Below are 17119 nucleotides of genomic sequence, written 5' to 3' on the forward strand. Positions count from 1 at the left end.
CTTGTAGTTTCGAGGGACTTGGTTACGCATCCTCATGAGTTCAAGACCTGTCCGTTACTTACTCGACTTGTGCCTTTGAGAAGCTAATCACTAATTTGCGTATTTCAAATCGTGGTTCGATGGTTCAGAAGACATGTAACATAGGGTTCCCTTTGCTGTATATGTGATTGATGTCACAGTTAAATTTGAGGCGGATTTTTACTATGCTACTGACGATTATATATATATATATATATATTTCGTGTCATATCAAATGCACGAATAGTACATTATACACCTATAGGAAGCGAGAGTAAAAAAGTCTAAGATCTCACGTAAATAGTCAACTGGAATAACATATCGAAGTTTCACTTCTGCCGAAGGTCCCGAGACCCACACCTGGTTTTTTCTAAGTTTATTTTTCGGTTGATAATGAATAAAAAAAGTACAGCTATTCAGACTTGAAACCTTTTATCTCAAGTTTCATAATTAAAGTAAACAATAAACTGTACAACAACCTTCCCTTGAAATTTTTTAGACACTTTTTTTAATCAAACTGTTTTTTATTGGATTAGTACTCATGTTTTACATAACTTTTTTAAAATGTTGAAAAACTTTTTTCTGTAAAAGAACTAAAAAAGATTAGTTTCGTCAATGCTTTTGCGGCTATTTACTTCTACAAGGCTTAGAAAACTTAAAAGTTTTAGAGACAGGTCACGTACAGAAGACGTACTGGTTGGTTAAAAAGTATTTTTTTAATTTTTTTTTATTTTTTTTTTTCAAACTTAAAATTTCATCAGATATATTTTAAGAAGAAATTGTTTCTGGCAACTGTGGACATAGGTAAACACATAAAGGCTTCTACATATATATACGTTTTGAGAATTTAATTAATAGAAATACAATTGTAACGTACGATAGTATAGATGAGACTCTACGCTTCCCTACGTAACATAATATTTAAATACAAGCATAACTTTTTTTAATTTAAAAACTTTAATAGATACAATATTTTAGCCAATTTTCATTTGAATCCAATGCTATCAACGAGTTTTAAATGTCAATAAAAACACACAGTTAAAAAAATAGGTCTTTGACTTTATTAGGAGTCGATGTATGAAAAGTAGATGGTTTTTGTGTTAGCAGGCTATTTTTTACTATTATTAAAAGTCTTAATAAGATATACTAGATAAAATTTTTCATCTAATAATAAAGTTCATTAACCTTAGAGCAAAAATTAAAAAAATTAAATTCTTGTACTATAGATACAAATGATTAGCTTTTTTAAGCTACTCCGTAAAATTACAACTGTTGGTACTTTACTTATGGTTCAGATATCGATGAAACTATCTAAATTCTTACTTTTGACGAATAAATAATAGATGAAAGATTTTTTAAACTAGTGTACTTCACAAAAATTCATTATAATATTAGTTTTTACGTTATTTACGTTTACAGAAATCAATGTGTTGTCTTTATATTAATTGTTATGATATTGTTACGTACACATTTTTACACATGTGTTTTTATGTGACATTATTGTATATAATATTTTTTTTCTTTGATTTTAAGAAAGGGGTCGTTACGAAGAAAGTGAGTCGGACTCTGACGAAGCAGAGTATAAAGATATAGAAGTCGATTTTAGACCAGGGGGATTGGCGCCGATAGTGCCGCAAACTGTAGGTCCTTTAGAAGCCCCTCTACTAAAAAAAGCTCCAGATGTAATTTCTTGTAAATAGAATCTTAGTTTGCCGAATGCTGTCAAAAACAAGCAGTATGCGTTCATTGGGCCAACTCGAAAGTAATAGCTGTTTTCTTGTCAAACTATCGTACGTGTATGAAAAAAAAAATTTGAATAGAGCTCGCAAGCAATGGTGATAAATAACCATATTATTGAAATTCTATCACTTCCAGTGTGGGTGCGTGTCATCTGAAGTAGATATAACAGTGGCCGCAGGAAGGTTACACAAATAAGCATGGTCTAAGACGCCTTATCAAAAACTAGCCCCAGGCATAGATGCTTACATATAACTACAGAAATTAATAGCTAAAAACTCCTATGCAATAGTAACATTATGTAAAAAATAAAAGATAGTTTAGTGCATTAGGTGGCAACAAAAAAATGTTTTATTGATGTACCCTTTGACAAAGGCACCAAAGGTTCCGTGCCTAAAAGAAAATTTTCTAACCTAATGTGTACGTGTAGCAATACTACAAAGTAGGTTTTACTTGAATCATTTCAGAATCTGATGATCTTAAAAATTAAAAATGATGACAATTAAATGCTGTAGACAATGAGAGTAACGAGCTGAGTCTACTTATGTGCCATCTAAGTAGGTGCTCGAAACAATCATTAGCCTGACATTAATATTAGTATCAGTATTGCTGTGACACGTCTTGAAATGTAGGGACTACGCAAATGCAAAGTAAGTAACAAGAACAGAAATTACATCTGATGTGTAATATATATACTTTTTTCGTGGGAGTAAGGGTGCAGGTATCATTTCTTTTTATATCGAGACACTACTTCTCCAGTTGTTTATCTTTCTTCTTACTTCTCTGTCAACCTATCGTAAAAATTGACCACCAAAACGGAGAGAGAAATATCTTAGTCTTATACTATTATTCGTCACAAATCTATAGAGCGCTGTTTGATTATTTTTAATTATAATTTTATCAACCAAACACGAAAATCTTGGAAACCAAAATCTTTATGACAATGTTTGGTTTTACTAAAATTATATTAAAAATTTTTTCACTAGTTCGTTCACGTAGGTTGGATAAGATGGTAAATTTACGAGCTGGTATTTTGTATTCTTGCATCACATGTATGTAAGCTAAGTAGAAGAATTTCGAGCCCACATATAAATAAATTAATCAATATTTTAAGGTATTCTTAACGTTAATCTAGTTTTATAAAGTTTATCTTGAATTCAAAATAAAAAAAATAGTTCAATTCAAAATCTTATAAAAGTGAAAATTTGGAAAGTGAAAATGTTTCTGCGATGACATTAGATTATGTTTGATTACAGCATTACACGTATATGTATGTCTTTTGATCTATGAATTTCTCACAAAACTGATAACACACAAATTTTTTTATACTACAAATATCTCAGAATGTTCAAACAAATACGCTAAATGTTTGGTAACAATCAGTGTCGAAAATTAGGATTTTTCAAATAACAAATTTAATTTAAAAAGTACTCAAACTTTAACTAGTAGTAAAAAAAGAATTAATGTAAATAATTTTTTTCTTTAAAAATCATCATTGCGTTTGATTTACTTTATTTATAATATTGACTAATATATTTAATTTTATGTAGAAAAAGGTTATCTACACTGCAGATGAGGGAATTTTTTTTAGAACGTTTTTATTTTAAAATATTATACTTGAAAAATAAAAAAGATGAAACTTAATCTTGCGATTGTAATTTTAAAACAGAGAAGTTGAAGTAAGTAATAAGAATACTAATGATTTAATGGAGTACTACGATTTGGAAATGACCCCCTTTTATATGGACTTTATCAAACTTCATTTACAAACTTTCAAATAAATAAAAAGTAAATTAAATAATTTTAACTTCAAACCATTACGCTTTCTTCTTTTTTTGCGCCTTAGAAGTTCCAGCTTTCTTTTTTGGAGTTACTGCTTTCTGAGCATACTTTTCGATGAGGGAATCAAAGAAGTTTTCAGATTGAGATTGTCGAGCTTTGTTTTTACTCAAAATTTGAAGAGCCAGATCATCAGTTGCACCAGATTCTTGCTTCTCGATTTCACGCTTTTTACTTAATCTTTCAGTTTCCTCAGCTTCTTTTTCCCACTAGAATAAAAAATTTAATTTAATAACAATTTTTTAAATGAGTAGATTTTCACACGGAAATTTTGTTTAAAAATTTATTGATATTAATTTGAACTTCGAACAGCATTGTTTTTGACTGATTTTTTGTTTTACATAAAATATTGCTATTTATCTAGGCTGTGGCATGTTAAAAATTTATATTAACGCTAAAATATTTTGCTTCTTAACAGAAAAAGCTTGGTATTAGCGAAAAAAACTATATTTACAGAAACTTATTAGAAACATTTTTGATAATATTCAGAATAAAAAGACATTTTTCAAATGTCTCTGTTTCTGTCTTCTATTTATGAGTTTTGCTTCTTTTTTCCTCTTCATGAATTATTTACTTCCGGGTTTTCACGATAGCCTACTGGCCTAGACACCGGGGCAACCTACTCACTACGTTTGTGTAGGGATATATTCCCACACCGATTATAAATCATTTCAACTGAAACCATATTGATTGAACCATGGGCACAGTGAGAACATGGCACAGTGCCATCTGATTAGTAAAGATTTTTTAAATACTTAAATGGAAGACGGATATTATCCAGGATTTATTGAAACAACTAGACCAAAAGATTCCAGTGGAAATGGCTCATGTATCGATAATATTAATAGATTCTTTGTTTGTCGAATTTGATGTTGCTGTTTCAATCTCGATGAATGTTCTGCGTTAGTTTATTGACGCCAAAAATTTTTAACGTTCGAAGCATTTCAAGTTGTCCTTTCAATTCGCTTTTTTGTGACTATAGGCAAAGTTAAAACTTTTGTGAGCTCTACAGGCTGTTTTTTGTCAACTTTGTTAGGTTGTAATGTATTTGTTGGCAAAGTAGTTTGCATTTGACGTCTGATGGCCCCAAATAGACCGGTGCACTAAACTCTTTCTTGACTGAAGTTTCCCGCAAACGTGATTGCCTATACACCTCAGGGTTATCTTCTCTCTGGCCTGTTTTTGTAGCACCACACTGATCGGGAGGAAAACTACAACGTCTAGAGCGTTAGAAGTAGTTGTTGAGCTCTTGAGATCTTTACCAACGTCTCCTGGTGTTACGCCGGAGACGTTGGTGTCTAAAGCACCTTCTTTTTTTGCAGACTTAGTTGTTATGGTGATCTAAGGTGAAGAGATTGGTTCGTGATGCTTGCCCGTTGGAGACTGTCCCGTTTTATAAAGTTTATTTTTCCTTCATAGCTGTTAGGTTTACCCAGCGCAGACCTCGGAAAGCATCGGTGGTTCCTGGTTGAATGCTTATAGAGCCGAGAGAGTAATGTCATGTAGGGTCGTCAGTCACCAGGGTTCCTAGCCTTGCGATGAGTAACTTAGCTCGTGACGTCTGCCAGTGAATGACTGACTTGGTTTATTTTCGTCCGGCTTTATATGGTTTTTTAGTCGACGAATCGTTGCTGGCAACGGTAGTAAACATGTATTTGTTGGCAAGGTAGTTTAAATTTAGGTGGCTCTAAAAAGAACTTATGAGATTGATAGTCAAGTAGGGGACGTAAATACTTATGATGGCCCTGAAAAGAACCAGTAGTGATACTTCTAGCTATTACTTATTATTATTCTTGATGATGGAGAGCTGGCTGTGCGGGTAGCTCGACTCTAACCTTTGGAGTCGGCGTACGGAGACTGCTGGAGGAAGGTACGCCACTGACTAAAGAATATCTCGTCTTCGGGTCGTTCCCCAGATAACCAACCGCTTATCGGTAGTTGGAAAAGTGGGCCTGGAGAATACCTTCTCTGTGGACATGCCGTTCCTACGAATCACTGAGGAGGCTGTTGTGGCTGTTCGAACTCAGGCTTGTTCTCCCTGACTTACTGTTGTAATATAATCTGCTCTGGTAGCAGCACCAGGTTGGTTAGAAGAATGGCCATAAAACACCAAATTGCTAGAGCAGAGTGTGCTCTGGCTAGGTATCCCCTGGTATTTCGCCGGAGATGTTAGCTTTCATAACATCTTAGTATTCGTGGCTACTTTTCAATGACGGTGGTTCAGGATGGAGTTCGACGTAAGTCGCTTGACCATCAGAGAACAAAATCGTCGGTAGCCAGAATGCCTATTAGACGGGTCAAAATTGGCGGCGTCGTGCTAGATCAATGGCAAAGGAATTTTTTTGCATAACTATGTTCATTAGATCCCACAGATTAAGAAACTTCATGTTGCCACCGCGCAACCTGGTCACAATTTGTTTCAACTAACTTTTTTTAAACAAACGAGTAAAAGTGATTTTTTCGATCTAAAAAAAATATATTAAGTTTCTTTAAGTCATTCTGAACAAAAAACCAATGGGGATGTATATACCTAAACCCCACAGTTTTCGAGCAAAAAATTTCCAAAGATCTGAAAAATGCGAATTTTTCAATTTTCAGAGCATTGGTGAGGAATGAATATAAAACATTTTTGGAAGGTACACCACGTAAACATGAAGTGTTAACCTTCCTCTACAACTTCCAAAAAACGAAAATTGAAAAAAGTAATGGCAACACTGTTTTTTTACAATAAACATTTAAGCTATTTCCGCGCGCGCCCGAGCTGACTCCCAGTACTAGTGTATAACTATATATATCATCGACGCGTCAGGTCAGGCGCACTCGGGCTCGATGATATATATAGTCATACACTAGTACTGGGAGTCAGCTCGGGCGCGCGCGGAAATAGCTTAAATGTTTATTGTAAAAAAACAATGTTGCCATTACTTTTTTCAATTTTCGTTTTTTGGAAGTTATAGAGGAAGGTTAATACTTCATGTTTACATGGTGTACCTTCCAAAATTGTTTTATTTTCATTCCTTACCAACGCTCTGAAAATTGAAAAATTCGCATTTTTCAGATCTTTGGAAATTTTTTGCTCGAAAACTGTGGGGTTTAGGTATATACATCTCAATTGGTTTTTTGTTCAGAATGACTTAAAGAAACTTATTATATTTTTTTTAGATCGAAAAAATCACTTTTACTCGTTTGTTTAAAAAAAGTTAGTTTAAACAAATTGTGACCAGGTTGATTTAGCACGACGCCGCCAATTTTGACCCGTCTATATAGCTGCACAATTTCCAGCTCTAAGCTTCATGCACTGTTGATGAACGACTGTTTGGTTCGTTGCTCGGGCCTATTATAACCACACTTATTTCATTCAGTTACAGGTTATTTTGATTTTACTTCGACACTACCTAGCGGATTTAACTAAACTAAAGCGCAAAGCTAGCGTATTTTTACAAAACTTTGAGCTTATTTATTGCTTTTACTAATTATTTTTTCAAGATAAAAACTATACTAAAACCATCTAGGAAGTGTCAAGAATGGGTATGCAAAATTTTAGCAAAATCGATTGAGTAGTTTTCGCGGACAGCGATTACAACGGTTTTATTAACTTTGCTTTATACATTAGTAAGATAGCAAAATTATTTGAAAAAAAATCCTTAACAGGCTTATATATATCTAACAATAATATCATTGCTGAAAATTAGAATGGTTTTATCAATGGAAAAGGATCTAAGGATGCGCTACATTATAAAACTAAAATATTACATAATAACTGAGATAAAAGTAGGCCAATTGCGATAACTTTTATTGATTTGGCAAAAACTTTTGATTCTGTAAGTTATACTATATTGCTCGACAAGCTACATAACTACGGTATAAGTGCTAATGCCTTTGACTTAATCAAAGCTATCTTGACAATAGGTATCAATTTGTTAGAATAGGACAAGATCGAAAAGATATAAAGAAAATTAATATTGGGGTACCACAAGAGCCAAAATTAGGTCCTGTATTGTTCATAATGCATGTTAATGACCTTTTAACGGCTATGCTTAATGGTTGTATTATATCTTATGGTGACGATACTGCAATTATATCTGTAGGAGATTTTTGGAGTGATGTAGAAAGTGACTGAGTTCAGACAGCTGATTAGCCAACTCTAAATGAACTTTCACTTAATATAGAAAAAGCTTTAATATAGAAAATTATACATTATGCTTTCTTTCACAGCATAATAAGCTGTGGTATAAGTGCTTGGTGTGCCGCATATATTATTCATATTAGTGTTCTATAGATAACACGAAACAGACTTGTAAAAATTATAAATAAGAATATACATACAACAGACAAACGTTTCTTTGTAACAAAACTTCTTGATTTTGAATATATTCGATTTTATTACGAAAATAATATAAGACTTCGAATATTGTAACTAGAAATTAACTAATACAATTACCAAAAATAACCAAAACTGTGAGTAATAAGAACAGTTACATATGTGCTATAAAATTATTCAACGGATTAACAAATGATTTCAAACTATTAGATATTACAAAAAAAATAAAATCTAGATAAAATAAAAAAATGAATTTGCACTAATAAGCTTCAATAAATGTACTTGTTTTATCTTTAATAATAATGAGATCACTAATTATACTATACTAGCAGCCCCCCGTCTCGGCTTCGCCCGAGACTTACTAAATAAAACACCGTAGTGTGTTGACATGTAATGTGAAACATTTTCAGTTAGAAATTTTACACATATTCCTGATACATCTAAGAGCAAAAACCTTCTTATTGAAAACATATTTTTTCGGAATCCATATAGTTTATTTGGTTAAATAATGAGGTATAAAAATTCAAAAAAATTATTATGCTGAAAAGTACCGTGCGTTCTTTATGCCATAAAATAATCGGTGGCCATAAGAAGCCGTTGATTTACAGTTTCTCCCGTGTAATTCACGAAAACGGCTATTTATTAAAGCTGTTAAGATTTTAAACCCCCAAAAAATTTATATTAAAAAAAAATTTTTTTTCTCATATCTCACAACTTCATTACCAGAGCAACAAAGTCCTGGACCTTAAACCCTACATTTTTATTGCCACAAAAACACAAATACATTTTCTACTCATTAAAAAATCTGAAGTAGGATCTTTAAAGATTTCAGAGATTGCTGTGAGGGTACAAAGAAAAGCTGATCTTTCACGTAATGGACTCTTTAGTTGTCAATTTTGACGCTGCTGTTTCAATCTCGATAAATTTTCTGCGTCAGTTTCTTGACACCTAAGTAAAATTGTATTTATTAGATAGACTTGAAGTTTTTCTTCCGATTCACCCTCTTACGACTTTTGGCATGCTTAAAATTTGTGTGACCCCTAAAGTGTGTTTTCTGTCAACTTTGTTAAGTTCTAATATATTTGTTGGCAAGGTAGTTCGACGTCCGATGGCCCTAAAAAAGACCGGTGAGCTTTTTAAGTTAACTCTTTCTTGACTGCAGTTAACAGCAATTGTGACCTGGATACCTCAGGGTAATCTTTTCTGGCTTGCTGTTAAAGATACAGACTGATTGGGAGAAAAATTACAAAGTCCGAAGCTTTGGGGCTAGTTGTAGTGCTCTTTCCCAACGTCTCCCGGTATAACGTCAAAGACGTTGGTGTCTAAAGCACCTTTTTTATTTGCAGATTCAGTTGTTTTGGTGATCTTAGATGGGAAGATTGGTTAGTGATACTTGTCCAGTGGAGGCTGTCCCGTTGGCTCAAGTTTTTTTTCCTACATAGCTGTTATAGGTTTGCCCAACGCAGACTTTGGAGAGGATCAGTAATTCCTGGTTGAATTCTTAGAGTCAAGAGGGTAATATAGGGTCGTCGGTCACCGGGTTTTCCAGCCTTGCGAAGAACAACTCCGCAGGTGACGTCTGCTAGTGAATGTCTGACTTGGTTTAATAGTGCCCGTCTTTAGTTAATATAGTCTTTTAGTCGACGAATCGCTTCCGGAAATGGTAATAAAAATGTATTTGTTGGTAAGGTAGTTTACACTTAGGTGGATCCTAAAAAGAACCGATGAAATTGATGGTTAAGTAGGGAACGTAAATACTTATAATGGCCCTAAAAAGCGCCAGTGGTGAAACTTCCAGGCTATTCTCATTCCTGATGATGAAGAGCTGGCTACGGTTGCTTGATTCTTACCCTGGGAGTCTCGATATACGGAGACTTTGATGGAGGGAGGTACGCTGCTGACCAAAGAATATCTCGTCTCGGGTCGTTCCCCGGATAACCAACCGCTCATCGTTAGACGGGAACATGTGGGTAAGCGCATTGGGGACGCGACGACCAAGAAGGTAGCCGTTGTGGCTGCCCATGCCCCTCAGAGCTCAGAGCTGTTTTCTTCCCTTGCTTACATTTGTAGCCACAAATTCTCTAACTGCACTATGGTGCAGGTGGGATGGTGGAACTCCCTCACAACTCTAATGAGTTGGAGCAGATTGTACTCTGGCTAGATATGTCTCCTGGTATTGTGGCAGAGACGGCACCGGTTGGAATTAATTTTTTTTTTTTTTGATCGCACTCGTCGAGATTTAGGGTGAATGGACCCCTAGGTCCCTTCTCCCTTAGAGAAGAGTGTCGTCCGTAACCGGGATACCCAGCTGCAAGACTATTATCAGCATTCTCAATACAGCTCGTTGAATTGCCGAAGCTCGACTACAACACTATGGACACGCTCCAGCGTATTATAACCACACTTATTTAATTATGTTGCAGGTAGCTTCGATTTTATGTCGACGCCACCTAGCGGATTTTACTGAACTAAAGTGAAAAGCTGGCATATTTTTGCAAAACTTTGAGCTCATTTATTGCTATTGTTATTAAATTTTTTAAGATAAAAACTATACTAAAACCATCTAGGAAGTATCATGAATCAGTGTGCAAAATTTCAACAAAATCGGTTCAGTAGTTTTCGCGGTTAGCGATTACAACGGTTTTAGCGCTTCTGCTTTATATATTAGTAAGATGAAATGTCTGTTAACCCTTCCAAAGAGCATCACATTATTTTTTTGTATGAATGTTAGCTTGACTGGCTTTTTAGTTTATAGTAAATAGGTTATAAGATTTATATTCTTATTATTATTGTTAGCATTATTATGTACTTTTTTTTTCCTATACATTGTAATTTAAGTTTAGGTAAACCAGCCTGCGAACAGGTATTAACGTATACCTCTGCAAGGTTGAAAAGAAATTAATGTTTCTATTGTTGTGTGTTTTGTATACTCTGGTTATGAATAAATAAACAAATATATAAACACTAAAAGCATTTTTCTCAGCCAACACACCCATTTAATTTATAATATACAATTTGATATGAAACAATAAACTCAGATAGACAATAAATTGAAAATAAGACGGTCTTTAATGCTATTAATCTAAATTCAACTTTATTTATAATTAGTAATTACATGTTATGTAGGAAAAAAAACTATATGAACATAGCAGATACTTCTCACAAAGTTTTATATATTAGCGATGAATATTAAATAATATTACATAACATTGTACTATAAAATCATAAAAAACTAATTTACCTATTAGTCATTTAATTTTACAAGTATTGGAATAATAGTTTCGTTACCTGGTGGCACATGTTGCTAAAGGAAGCATCAGGCCCGAGGGACTCCTTGTGCTTGCCCTGGTTAGATACACACCAGATGCTAACTTTACTTTGTTTACTGAAGGTGCAGTAAACGTCAAAAAATTTTTTTAAAAATCTTCAAGTAGGAAAAAACATTTTTTCTACCATGAAAACAAAGTGCAGCTGCTTTGCGCTCTCGGTAAGAAATACAATATACACGATTGGGCACGAACATGCAAGAACCGCGCTCTCGTTTTCGGGCGCTCGTGTCAAATAAATTAATCGATTGTGCAGTATGAACACCGTTGTTGTCATTTGGGAAATTTTTTTATTTATTTACAGAATATTAAATAATTATTTTTGAATTTTTGTAACATATACTAAATGGAAATTTTTTTCAATAATGTTTAATATTGACTGTTCACTGTTATGATGATGATAGAAAGAGTTATTTAAAACACGCGCAGAATTCCAAGAAGTCCTAAACAAAAGCATCAGGATGGCTTCTAAAAGCCATAAATTACGATCCAATAAAGCGCGTTGCCTTTGAAAGCATTAAGCATCTACGAACAAGAATTAATAGGAAAATCCAGCGAGGATTTTATGACAGACAAATGCGTTCAGGAATGCATGTGTCTACATGCGTGTGAAGAAACAAGCACACGTCATATTTATATTCACACATATTTTACACTAAGGCTATTGAAGTATTGCTGCTACTGCTTTTGCTGATGGTAGTGATGGTGGTAATAGTAGTGCCCGAGAAAGCCTCGAAAAATATTTTGAGACTTTTATATGTATTATAGGTCATAGGCATATCTTTCTGAAGTCTATTTCGGATCATTTGGCGAGTTCACGCGAGTGCATGTTTTTGCTCGCAGCTGGCAGATTATTGAAGCATCAAGCCAGCACGTCTGTTTTGTACCACGTTCTCTCATCATCTTAGAAACTTGGGTGGGGCAAAAGTGCAGCAAAATAGAAATACCAGCGAGAAAAAACACCAACTCTTTCAACATGCATCCTCAGTGGGAACTAAGGAGTCTTTAATAGATAATCGATTAAATTTAATGTTAAGGTACTAGAATTTCGCAATATTTTAAAAATAAAAAAAATAGGGCATCAAACCAAGTTATACTATTCAAGAAGGAAAACATCGATTAAAACAGATCACAAGACCACTACACTTACATGTTTACTGTTAGTAATTTATGACATATATACAATCAATCAAAAATGAAACAACTTGATCTTAATTTATTAAATAAACGATAATGGACGTCACTGATAATACAATACAAAATGAACACAAAGCAGACTTGTGGCATAGTTTGAGTATACGAATAAAAAGATACTTTATACATAACTATTTTTTTCATTTTATTTTATCGATATTTTCGACTTCTAGACAAATTTAACGGATCTTACATTTTTCATATTCAACCGAAGTCATTGGATGATTAATAAATGTTTTTTGCTATTCGTAGTTATTGTACTAATCCAACAAACTTTGATTAAACGTTGTCTAAGCAATTTTTTGGTATTTGTATTTTTCATAGAATAACCCGAGGAAAGTTTTTTTTGTCGGTATAAATTTCAAGTCAACGACTCTCTGAGTGCTAAAAAATGACGTTTTAACTTGAACCATATGAAATTATTGTTAAGTGATTACTACAGCTTGATGAAGCATACTTTTCAATGACGGACAAAACGAAAAGCACTGCCATTATGTGCTCAAATCTACTGAAAAAAAATTCAATACAGCCTAGTTCGAAGTGAAAAAAAAAAGGATAGGCGCACGCTTTTGAATACCAGGTCAATCAGATAAACCAGAAAAACAAGCAAGTATAGGGTTCAAATTGAATAGGGCGTACGATAGAAAGTTCACCCCGTGACGTGGTTTTCAAAGCAAGGGATGGGCCGGAAGTTCATTCGATCAATCATAGGAGTGAAGGAAAAAAAGCAGCTTAGCCCAGTCCAGCTGTTAAAACAAACGAGAGTACTGCGAGCTCGACTAAGAGGGAAAAAAGGGGGTTAACGATACAGGCAGAGCACACCTCACTTTCGTTCCGATTTTCCATTGTGCACTCTGTTGTTGGCCATGTCAAGTGTAAATTTCTCGGACAAGCAAAAATAGCCCAAATAGAAGGAGGGGTGAAACCTAGCAAACGTTTGCGCGGAATTACCGATATTGATACATTTTTGGCAAAGATCCGCAACGAGCCCAACTTGTTTTAGCTGACCATACTGTTGGACAACAACCTATGAGGTATTGGCGCAATGTCGACAGGCGTTTTCACTTTAACAGGAATGACAATGCTCGTCGTTGCGCGTTCGGATCACCGAAGCGCAGAATGATACCGGTAACTTGCCTCTACTTTTGATCAACCATTCGGAAGAGGGATACTCAAATCTGCAACGTACTTATTCTCAATATTGCACATGCCTTAGTTGATGACCTCAGTTGATGACATACCGATTACTTTGATCTTGGTGCGATTTAATCAAAGCTATATTACATCAACCAACTGAAGAGTCTTTCGCACGTTCATTGAATTATTTTCGTTGATTCTGTAATGCGAATGGCATTTCTGCTTAACAGTAGGTATCTTGCGAGGGACCTACGCTGAAATAGCGGTTGAAACGAAGTGCTACTAATTTTAATCAGATCCGCGTACTTATCACCGATGGCCGTTTTGTGTTGGTTGTCAATAAGCAAAGACTCCATTAACATTATAGGAACAAAGAATATATAAGTTATTAGTCAAAGCAAGTCAGTTATTTTACAAATGATATTCACTATCTGACCTCTGGGCAAGTTGAAGTTGATACTTGTCAGGAAGAAATACTTATGTTTGGAATTTCTACAGGTTTGTGATGATTGATTTTCTAATAACGTTTTTAACTTTTACTTTCAACAGAATATACTCAGAAGCAAGATTCAATTAGGTTATCGATTTTTTACTAGCGTATAAAAAAGCAGTTTGTTGCAAATTGCGAATGATACCGTAAAGCTGTTATCTATACCAGTTGTTATCAACTCAAATCGTCTCATAATGGACTTGTAAACAGTCGTAATTAACAAGTTGGGCACTCATAGCACTAACATTAAGAATACGTTACTGATTAATTCAAAGCAGATGGTTAAAGTATAGATTTACCTTTCAATCGTTATCAAGAAACTTATTTAGCCTGTCACAACAACATCACATAATCTTTTCAGCCATTGAAGATATTGAAAATAAGACCGTTTCACTTACGTGACCGTCAGTATTTTGAGATGAATATAATATTTCAAGAGTATTTAACTCTATTTAGTTTTTCTTAATTTTTTTAATAATAATGAATTCTTCTACTAGTCATACAATGAATTGCAATAACACATCAGTTTTATTTATCACTACACAAGCAGACGAAAGTATGTTGTTAAGAGCGAGAACAAGGCAAAAGTTGTACTTTTAGCAAGTCTTTTAATAAACTTAACGTTGTATGTTTTTAATGTCATTTGATTTTAAAATTTTATTCATATGAAATTTGCAGAATAATCACTTAAGACGTATAGAATTTTGCACGCATACAAACAATTTAATAACAAATGCACAAGGATTGTATAGAGATAGATTTCTTCCATGTCATTTAAAATGAAGGTAAAAATATAATAGAACCATTAAACGATCAAACGACTCTTTGAAATACCGGTCATTAAAGATCTAGCCTCGTTGCGTAATCTTACTATCATAATGAAAAACTGATATTCAAATATAGTTGAATATCTTATGCAAATATAATAACAAAAATATGCACGCAACAGAAATGGCTTAACGTTTAAGAATTTAGGATGCGAATAAAAATAAGGTCAAACTGTTTTTTCGAAATCTGCTATGCACACGGAAGAACATTGACGATACAACTATTCATTCATTCTTGAAAAAAATCTTTTATCTCAGTAGCAGCAGCAGCAAACATTGTGGGCAACGCTTTGAAGTTGACGTTAGTGTAAGCATCAATCTTTTGAAATGAAAATGTTTCCATTTGAGATACGTAGTCGTGCATGTGTATAATATACCAAGATAATTACACCTTGGGCGTTTTTATAAACGGCTCCTCCTTGTTTGCAATAATTATGTATTGAAATCGATTACAGCTGTTATTTATTTTTCCATGCAATGGAAAATAAAATTATTTCTAGTATTTTAAATAAGGTAACATTATGCAAATAAGCATGTGTGAGAAATAACAATAATTTAAAGTCTTTCTTAATCATTTTTAGTGCAATTTTTTTCTTAGGAAAAAAAACAAATTTCTTATACTCTATCATTATGTGTCAAATTCTTTTAGAAATTCTATATTAATATTGTACATTTCGAATATCCAGGGAATATACAGAAAAAATATAATTTAATTGTAAGCTCTTTAAAAAATAATGCTTAAAACCTTTATTTATACCATCAGGATTGTGATCTAAATTTTTACCTATGCCTGGTTGCAACATTGTTACCACTACGTGTTGTTTCAGGTTTAGTTGCGGTTTAGTACTAAGATTTATTTCGAGCTTCAATATAAAAAAAAAACGTTCTTCAAAACTTCAGATCTATTGATAGCCAGTAATTAAACAAGTAAATGTAAGTATATGAAAAAATTGGACTATTTTACTTACAAAGTAAAATTTTCATCCTTAAAATTAAATACAAAATATTTCATAACAGGACAATCACCATCACACAATAATTCGTATATTATTGAAAGAACCTTTTCTACCAATACGTAGTAGGCACTATAAGTGGGTGATCAACACACCAGTTAATTTCTAAAAAATAATAAAGTTCACGAAAACTTCGACCGGAAGACCGATACAATGCGTATACATTACATCGGCTCCGTGTATAAAATTATAAAAGAGAACTTGGTATTTGAAAATTATCTAAATATGTGACGCAGCAAAGGGTCCACAGCACATTGACCCTGAAGAAGAGAGCCCAAAGCAGCGCCAGCGACTAAATGTAACAAGGGCAGTATACAGCAGTAGCAGTAAATACAAACGAGATAAAAAAAATCAAAAGCCGCACATATGCGCACGCACACGCAGAGGGAAAGTGTCAATATGCTTCTCAATGCATGGAACGCATGCAATCCAGTCCGCGTATGCGCGCTAGCGGAATGTCAATCTTGCGTGCAAGGCCTGATCTATGCGGTTCATCGTCCGCGAGGGCGCGAAAGGGGCGAGGCGCGTGGAGCGCCCGATAATATGGCATAGAGTTAAAAGCTTTAGCGCGTGCACAGACTGACAAGAGCTACGGAGCCTCATACTTGTAAGTAAAAGGTGCTCGTCATGGAAAATAAATGAATAGCGCATGTGTATGTGGATGAGGAAGAGAAACACATAGCACTGATTTATGCAACGATCCGTTTTCTCTATCTCTCTCTTATTATATATAAATGCATGGCAAGCACGGGGAGTGCATCATCGTTAAAGAATCCGCACGCGGTGATGACAGCCTCGATCGCGCCTCTCCCGTATTTGCGTGTCCTGTTACATATGTAGATTCACACAAACACGGCTTGTCTTTGTGTCTTTTAAAGATTTGTAGGCAAAACGCCCTTAATCGCATTATGCTACGTGACTGAGGTAGTGCAAGAAGCGCGTAATTCCAGTCAGCCTTTGGAAGTATAGACGAGTCCTGTCTTTGATACATAAACATTGTTCACGCTGCGGTACAACGCGGTCCCTCACTTCTTCTCCCTTATCTAATCACATTGTGAAGCGAAATTAGAACCTACTTATCTCTCGTTTTTAAAATTTTTTTCCACATATTTGAAGTAACAGTTGAAAGTAGAAAAAACTTCGTTCAACAATGAAATATGTGGTTCAAAAACTGTTTTGCAAGAATCATTAAGTAGTCCATGTCCAAAGGACTCAAC

General features: G+C 34.2%; 1 protein-coding gene across 1 annotated transcript in view; it reads right to left on the minus strand.

Annotated features, from left to right (window-relative positions):
* Nucleotides 1-1405: 1405 nt before the first annotated feature.
* LOC106645097 (J domain-containing protein CG6693) overlaps nt 1406-17119 on the minus strand; it is a 46411-nt gene continuing 30697 nt past the window's right edge. The window contains exon 5 of the mRNA XM_089591435.1: nt 1406-3803. Within this exon, the coding sequence (XP_089447561.1) occupies nt 3573-3803 (231 nt within the window). The 3' untranslated portion in view covers nt 1406-3572. The remainder of the gene's footprint in view (nt 3804-17119) is intronic.

The sequence above is a fragment of the Copidosoma floridanum genome, unplaced genomic scaffold, assembly GCF_036245765.1.
Source record: "Copidosoma floridanum isolate Cflo_tuat_1 unplaced genomic scaffold, Cflo_Japanese_pri ptg000013l, whole genome shotgun sequence".
NCBI classification, from domain to species: Eukaryota; Metazoa; Arthropoda; class Insecta; order Hymenoptera; family Encyrtidae; genus Copidosoma; species Copidosoma floridanum.